Source organism: Haliotis rubra, unplaced genomic scaffold (genome assembly GCF_003918875.1).
Source record: "Haliotis rubra isolate DU_JTF1 unplaced genomic scaffold, ASM391887v1 Scf119, whole genome shotgun sequence".
NCBI lineage: Eukaryota > Metazoa > Mollusca > Gastropoda > Lepetellida > Haliotidae > Haliotis > Haliotis rubra.
Window position 1 is genome coordinate 1146090 of NW_025765103.1, and position 9293 is coordinate 1155382.

At 42.3% G+C, this 9293-nt stretch overlaps 1 protein-coding gene across 1 annotated transcript; it reads right to left on the reverse strand.

Annotated features, from left to right (window-relative positions):
- Nucleotides 1-635: 635 nt before the first annotated feature.
- Nucleotides 636-7505, reverse strand: LOC124260999. Its single transcript, XM_046695322.1, has 3 exons — nt 7268-7505; nt 6470-6609; nt 636-1019 (listed from the first exon to the last, which is right to left on the reverse strand). The coding sequence occupies exons 1-3, from the start codon at nt 7503-7505 to the stop codon at nt 636-638; spliced, it is 762 nt and encodes a 253-aa protein (XP_046551278.1).
- Nucleotides 7506-9293: the final 1788 nt, after the last annotated feature.

Sequence of the window (9293 nt, forward strand, 5' to 3'; positions counted from 1 at the left end):
GATGGAGAAGTAAAGTATGGATGGAGAAGTAAAGGGATGGATGGAAAGTAAAGTATGGGGATGGATGGAGAAGTAAAGTAACCATGGGATGGATGGAGAAGTAAAGTAATGGGATGGGATGGATGGAGGAATGGAGAAAAAGTAACCATGGGATGGATGGAGAAAAGTAAAGTAACCATGGGATGGATGGAGAAGTAAAGTAACCATGGGATGGATGGAGAAGTAAAGTAACCATGGGATGGATGGAGAAGTAAAGTAATCATGGGATGGATAGAGAAGTAAAGTAACCATGGGATGGATGGAGAAGTAAAGTAATTATGGGATGGATAGAGAAGTAAAGTAACCAAGGGATGGATAGAGAAGTAAAGTAACCATGGGATGGATAGAGAAGTGAAGTACTCATGGGATGGATTAGTAAGGGATGGAGAAGTAAAGTATCCATGGGATGGATTGGGAAGGAATGGACACTCCTCTCTCACCTTTAATGTAGCATGTGGATATCAGGGAAGGTTGAATATCATGGTGGGTAGATGTTAACTTGGTTACAAAATTGGTAAAATTGGTAAAATCCTCAAGGGGTTCTTTCTTCTTCAAAATGGGTTCTAAAACTAGCATCTGGCCATGACAGATGATCATCACTGGGATGATGGGACAGGGATGATGGGACACAGGGATGATGGACACAGGGATGATGGGACACCGGGATGATGGGACACAGGGATGATGGGACACAGGGATGATGGGACACAGGGATGATGGAACACCGCGATGATGGGACACAGGGATGATGGGACACTGGGATGATGGGACACAGGGATGATGGGACACCGGGATGATGGGACACAGGGATGATGGGACACCGCGATGATGGGACACAGGGATGATGGGACACAGGGATGATGGGACACTGGGATGATGGGACACTGGGATGATGGGACACTGGGATGATGGGACACCGCGATAATGGGACACTGGGATGATGGGACACAGCGATGATGGGACACTGGGACGATGGGACACTGGGATAATGGGACACAGTCAAACCTGACCACCCCTCTACCATCTCACAATAGCAATAGACTGGCAACCCGTTCTAACCATGAAGCCCATTACAACCTGTGCATCAAAAGTTGCTGATATTAATTGAATTGTTGAACCTGTTGTTCTGTATAACAGTGAAGTATGGGGAATTGATTTTGTTCTGCAGAGACATATAGATTCTTTCCCACCTGAAAAATTACAAACGAAATTCTGTAAACGTATTCTGGGAGTTTCTCAGCAAACGCATAACTGGGCATGCAGAGCAGAACTTGGTTTGTTTCCCCTATTATTCAGAGTAATTAAATCAATTGTTCAATTCTACAATCATATTTTACAATCTCCAAATACCATTTTAAAACATGCCTTTAATGAATCAATAAAGATTGCCAAACACAAAATTGGATGGTACTATAAACTCAGTTGCCTCTTAGATAAGTTTAACATCAAGGAAAGTAATCTTACTTCCTCCTCTGTACTGAAGGACCTCCAATTGAAATTTACTGACATATTCCACTCATCTCTTCAAGATAATCCAAACACATTAATTTCAAGGAACAAACTTAGAACATATAGAAAATTTAAATCTGAAATCAACTTTGAACCATACCTGCAACACTGCAAAATAAAAAAACACCGTATCCACTTCACAAAACTAAGACTGAGTGACCATAGACTAAAAATTGAACTGGGTAGGAGAACAAGACCACCTACACCTTTGGAGGACCGTCTGTGTGATAAATGCTCTGTCCTTGAGGATGAACAACACCATTTCATGTGTTGCACTAAATATTCAGATGCAAGAAAGTCCTTATTTAGCTCCCTTTCCTCTAAAATTAATAACTTTCTCAGACTTACTACCACTGAAAAATTTAACCTCCTTTTTAGAAATAATGATCCAAATACTATAGAAATTATTTGCTACCACATGTACAACTTTAAACAAATATAGAAGATCTGATTGTGCTAGGCCATTATTATTATTATTATTATTATTATTATACACATTTGTATTATTATATGTTTTATTGCTCATCATATACATGTGATTCATTATATATCTTGTTTATGTAGTTTATAGAATATTGTCACTGTTTCTGTATGGAACGTTTGCACAATAAATATTTGATTTGAATGATTTGATTTGATTTTATTATGGCCACCTCATCCTCTAAAATTGTGACTTGAAACAATTTTCAGTAAAAATATATATTTTCTTATAAAACGATACCACTGTTCAGTGCTCCAAACAAGTCTGTTATCTTTGCATCACATCCACCTCATGATGGTATAAGAGTTGGCATGTTTATATTGTAGCATGTCTGCCTGCACCCAACACCCATGTTTCTGGCGTCAATTCACAAGCAATAATCATCCGTCTCCCAGTGTGTATGTAACATTGTCATAGATACTGGAAGAGCTTAATTGCATCACCCAAAGTTTGATAATATGTTGAAGGTTATCAGGCCTGTAGAAGGAGCACATGAGTTGACTGGCATTGATCAACATCACTCATTCTGGAAATAGACATTGTTGTACAATTCAGACCTGAAATAGACCTGGATGTGAACAAGATGTTGCAGCTTTGTGGATGCCTGCAGAACTTGTGTACAAAACACAGCTGCTGATGACTGATGGGGTTAAACACAGCACAGGCAAACGGACCAACAGCAAGCAGAGCAATAGTGAGCAGGTCACAGCTAGGAGTAGGTGAGCAGATACAGCAATGGCAAGCAGAAAAAAGGTGAGCAGTTTGAGCAATGGCAAGCAGAAAAAAGGTGAGCAGTTTGAGCAATGGTAAGCAGAAAAAATGTGAGCAGTGGTAAGCAGAACAAAGGTGAGCAGTTTGAGCAATGGTAAGCAGAAAAAATGTGAGCAGTGGTAAGCAGAACAAAAGTGAGCAGTTTGAGCAATGGTAAGCAGAAAAAATGTGAGCAGTGGTAAGCAGAACAAAGGTGAGCAGTTTGAGCAATTAACTTGTTTGAGTGGCATTTTAGAAGTTGAGACGTACAATATATAACAAGTTTTATGGACAATGCTACATAGGTGAAACATCCCGACCCATCAACACCCGAGTCAAAGAACATCGCACCTCTGTTGCTAATTCCGACACCAAATCAGCTATCTCTGACCACATCAAAGCCAACCCCAATCATCAAATAGAGTGGTCCGACATCACCATTCTCGCCAACAACCAAACGGACTTCACTAAACGCAAGCTCACAGAAGCCATTCACATCAAACGCCACAAGCCTACCATCAACCGTGACCAAGGATACTTCATTCGACTGCTTATGATCCACTCCTCCACCAAGCCCAGTCTATTGTATAAACTTAGCATCCATTGTATAAACATCTCATTGTAACTACATCTCTGGCTTCCATTCACTATCCTTTATGTACTTACTGGCTTCATCAGCTTACTGCTTAGCCAATCATGGCAATTATGTTGTTTCCTTTGTCTATTATGTTGTTTCATTGTTATATACAGTATATATATGCAGCTCCTACACTTCATGTATCACTCTTGCTTGACAACGGTACAAGAATCTGTATCGAAACGTCGCACTCACGAAAATAAAGAAGTTGTTATCCATAAAACTTGTTATATATAGTTTGAGCAATGGTAAGCAGAAAAAATGTGAGCAGTGGTAAGCAGAACAAAGGTGAGCAGTTTGAGCAATGGTAAGCAGAAAAAGGTGAGCAGTGGTAAGCAGAACAAAGGTGAGCAGTTTGAGCAATGGTAAGCAGAAAAAAGGTGAGCAGTGGTAAGCAGAACAAAGGTGAGCAGTTTGAGCAATGGTAAGCAGAAAAAATGTGAGCAGTGGTAAGCAGAACAAAGGTGAGCAGTTTGAGCAATGGTAAGCAGAAAAAGGTGAGCAGTGGTAAGCAGAACAAAGGTGAGCAGTTTGAGCAATGGTAAGCAGAAAAAAGGTGAGCAGTGGTAAGCAGAACAAAGGTGAGCAGTTTGAGCAATGGTAAGCAGAAAAAGGTGAGCAGTTTGAGCAATGGTAAGGTGAGCAGTGGTAGAGAACAAAGGTGAGCAGTTTGAGCAGAAAAAAGGTGAGCAGTGGTAAAGCAGAAAAAAGGTGAGCAGTGGTAAGCAGAACAGAAGTGAGCAGTTTGAGCAATGGTAAGCAGAAAAAAGGTGAGCAGTGGTAAGCAGAACAGAAGTGAGCAGTTTGAGCAATGGCAATCAGAAAAAAGGTGAGCAATGGTAAGCAGAAAAAATGTGAGTAGAAACAGCAATGGTAAGCAGAACAGAGGTGAGACAGCATATGTTACATATATATATATACATTATATATTTATATATATTTATATAGCGCCAATATCCAGATCACCTGCTCAAAGGCGCTTTGTTTTTCCCTCGATCATTGGATGTCAGTCTCAAACAGCACATAGAATTATCAATCTCAACTCCCTGGGAATCATACAACTCTTGCAGCCACAAGGCGCACTGAGTTAATGTGGCTTTTCCCATCTTTATGAGGTACCCATTCACAGCTGGGTGGACTCGGACAGATGGTCACAGTACTTTGTACTTTTTTACTGCATGTTGCTGTACCTGCAACTAGGTGTTTGCACGTATTTATGTGGCCACCATCTGGTCATATACCAACGGATTCGTGGATACTTTTAAGTGCACAGGGTTGTGTACTGTACACTAGGGGTTGTGAGAACACTGAGAGAGTCTGCACACAAAGTTGACTCCAAGGTGTTTACACCCGGTCACAGGTGGGCTCAAGCTCAGTGGATCACTAGCCTGGCACCTTAGCCAGGTCACCCACCATGCTCCCATTGGGCAATGGTAAGCAGAACAAAGGTGAGCAGATCGAGCAATGGTCAGCAGAACATAAGTCAGCAGAATACTGGGAAGTAGGGGTAACCTGAGCAAACGAAAGGGTTTAAAAGATGTTTGCACATTTAATATATGAATGGTAAGGTAATTCATCAACACAGATGCTTCACACGGGGAACTGTAACTACCAACTACTGGCTGTCCGAGCAAGGCAAATGGATGAAACAGTGATTCCTCAACAGATGCAAGAATGGGGATTAGATGGTCAGACTGAGTGAGAGTGACGATGGTGAGAGAAAGATTTCCTCTGTGGCATGTTTTTCCATGAGTCATCGTTATATTCCTCACACTTCCAACCCCTGGTTGGCATGATTCAAGACAAACTCACTCACTCAAGCCAAACTGTTTAGATTCTCTTCACAAGTCCAGTTGCAGTGTTTCATGGGAGTCTGATGAGCATTTATTCAGCTCATGGCTCAGTTGGGATAAAACACAACATGGGAGTCTTTCAAGCCCTACAAGAAACACATGCTCCTGTACAATCAGTCGGGAAAGAAGCGATGATACAAGGTTTTCTCCACATTCTCACAGCTATCTGTTTACTTTCTGATGCTTGTAGAAACAAAGAACAAGGATAATATAATACTTTGTATACACTAAATGATAATATTTGCTTTACAGCTATCTGCAAATAATGTTCATCCTTTACTTCAGTCCAGATTTTTAACTGTTTTTCACTTAATCAAAGTAAGCAAGTTGTCAGTTTGAAAGAGAAATAAACAGGGCAAAAGTGAGCAAATCGATTCCTTATTTTTATTTTCGGTTCAATCTACATTTTGCAACACAGCCCTGACACAGGTAATTGAGCGCTTTAGAGAAAACACAACTTTCTCTCGTTAGCTCTGACAAGTATTCCCGAGTGCTCCACACAAGTGCTTCTCGTCTTTTTCTCTCTCTATCTCCTTTTATTTGTCCATTAATTCAATCAGTCTGTTTACAATCACCAACAGAGGGAGCCAGTGTAATGTCAACATCTCGTGGGGAGAGCGAAAACTTCCACCATTGAGAAGTAAAATGATAGTCCAGGGCTGAAAGTGAGGGCGTGAAATGAGCCCAGGTGATAAAACAATGTCTGCCATTCAAAACAAATTATTCTGCGGATGTCTAGAACTTAAACAAGGTGTGTGACAAGACTTTGCACCCATTTGTCTCTCAGAGTTGAAAATGAAGTGGAACAATAATTACACATAATCAGGGTTCGGTATAGCTCAGTTTGGTTTTGTTTAGAATCGTGGATATTGATGGAACAAAAAAAACATGGTGAGTCACAGTCAAGGGGAGATAACACTTGTCAGGCAGCGATAGACATGTCAGTTGTATATCTGATATGGTACAACAACTGACTGGGGGGAAATCAACAGTTTACTGCACACATAAGCTGATATGACATTAAGACCCAACATCTGCAAACTGCCAGCATCAATCATCATCATCATCAACAGCACCACCACATCCAGGATCACTACCACCACCACCATCATCATCATCATCATAAGCAGCATCGCAACAACCAGGATCACTACCACCACCACCATCATCATCATCATCATCATCATCATCCAGCATCACCATAAGCAGCATCGCAACAACCAGGATCACTACCACCACCACCATCATCATCATCATCATAAGCAGCATCACAACAACCAGGATCACTACCACCACCACCACCATCATCATCATAAGCAGCATCACAACAACCAGGATCACTACCACCACCACCATCATCATCATCATCATCATCAGCATCATCATCATCATCATAAGCAGCATCACAACAAAGCCAGGACACACCACACATCATCATCATCATCATAAGCAGCATCGCAACAACCAGGATCACTACCACCACCACCACCATCATCATCATAAGCAGCATCGCAACAACCAGGATCACTACCACCACCACCACATCATCATCATCATCATCATCATCATCATCATCATAAGCAGCATCACCACCACCATCATCATCATCAACAACCAGGATCACTACCAACCACACTACACCACCACCACCACATCATCATCATCATCATAAGCAGCATCACAACAACCAGGATCACTACCACCACCACCATCATCATCATCATAAGCAGCATCACAACAACCAGGATCACTACCACCACCACCACCATCATCATCATCATCATAAGCAGCATCGCACAACCACCAACAACCAGGATCACTAGGATCACTACCACCACCACCACCATCATCATCATCATCATAAGCAGCATCGCAACAACCAGGATCACTACCACCACCACCATCATCATCATCATCATCAGCATCAACAACCAGGATCACTACCACCACCACCATCATCATCATCATAAGCAGCATCACAACAACCAGGATCACTACCACCACCACCATCATCATCATCATCAAGCAGCATCACAACAACCAGGATCACTACCACCACCACCATCATCATCATCATAAGCAGCATCGCAACAACCAGGATCACGATCACTACCACCACCACCATCATCATCATCATAAGCAGCATCGCAACAACCAGGATCACTACCACCACCACCATCATCATCATCATCATAAGCAGCATCACAACAACCAGGATCACTACCACCACCACCATCATCATCATCATCATCATCATCATCATCCATCATCATCCAGCATCATCATCATCATCATCATAAGCAGCATCATTAGCAGCATCACAACAACCAGGATCACTACCACCACCACCATCATCATCATCATAAGCAGCATCGCAACAACCAGGATCACTACCACCACCACCATCATCATCATCATCATAAGCAGCATCGCAACAACCAGGATCACTACCACCACCACCATCATCATCATCATCATCATCATAAGCAGCATCACAACAACCAGGATCACTACCACCACCACCACCATCATCATCATCATCATAAGCAGCATCCCAACAACCAGGATCACTACCACCACCACCACATCATCATCATCATAAGCAGCATCGCAACAACCAGGATCACTACCACCACCACCATCATCATCATCATAAGCATCATCATCATCATCATCATAAGCAGCATCGCAACAACCAGGATCACTACCACCACCACCACCATCATCATCATCATCATCATCACCACCACCATCATCATCATCATAAGCAGCATCACTACACCACCACCATCATCATCATCATAAGCAGCATCGCAACAACCAGGATCACTACCACCACCACCATCATCATCATCATAAGCAGCATCGCAACAACCAGGATCACTACCACCACCACCATCATCATCATCATAAGCATCACAACAACCAGGATCACCACCACCATCATCATCACTACACCCACCATCATCATCATCATCATCATCATCATAAGCATCACTACCACCACCACCAATCCATCATCATAAGCAGGATCACTACCATCACCATACCACCAGGATCACCACCACCACCATCATCATCATCATAAGCACTAACCACCACCATCATCATCATAAGCAGCATCCAACAACCAGGATCACTACCACCACCACCATCATCATCATCATAAGCATCGCAACAACCAGGATCACTACCACCACCACCATCATCATCATCATCAAGCAGCATCATCGCAACAACCAGGATCACTACCATCACCACCATCATCATCCAGGATCATCCACCACCATCATCATCATCACAACAACCAGGATCACTACCACCACCACCACCATCATCATCATCAAGCAGCATCGCAACAACCAGGATCACCACCACCACCATGATCAGCACCACCACAACCAGAATCACTACCACCACCACCACCATCATCATCATCATCATCATCATCATCAACCACCGCCATCATCAACAGCAGCAGAATCACCACCACACAATCATCACCTGAACAACATCATCATCATCATCATCAACAACAACTGCACAACAACAACCAGGATCACCACCACCACCACCATCATCGTCGTCATCATCAACAGCAGCAGCACCACCACACAATCATCACCAGAACAACCATCATCACCTTGTCATCAAAAGCACCACCTCAACAACAACAACCACCACCACCATCAACATCATGGTCATCATCGTTATCACCAGCACCACATCGTCCTCACCTAAACAACAACTACTACTACTACTGCAGCCTCTACTACTACCAAAACCTAAAACTGTGTTTTACAGCTACTATTACGTCAACCGCCATCTCCACATTTGGTATGACATAGTCTGTCATACAGACCCTGAAGCAAATATATCCAAGAAAACCCATGCAAGTCTAGAAAATATGGCAAGTCTAGATTTCCACAGCTTCTGAAAATGAAGAAAGTCTCAGGGCTCCTTTTCATTATATTTTATTTTTGTTACTATGAGATTTTTTTCTGTAAAATATGTTCATTTCAGA

What these genes read in the sequence shown, in the direction of transcription:
- LOC124260999 (XM_046695322.1), bottom strand. Translation starts at nt 7,505, where the DNA reads ATGGTGGTGGTGGTAGTGATCCTGGTTGTTGTGATGCTGCTTATGATG. An exon ending in TGATGATGATGGTGGTGGTG is followed by an intron (nt 6,610 to 7,267) that starts GTAGTGATCCTG and finishes TGGTGGTGGTAG; the next exon opens with TGATCCTGGTTGTTGTGATG. An exon ending in TTGTTGCGATGCTGCTTATG is followed by an intron (nt 1,020 to 6,469) that starts GTGATGCTGGAT and finishes CCATTATCCCAG; the next exon opens with TGTCCCATCGTCCCAGTGTC.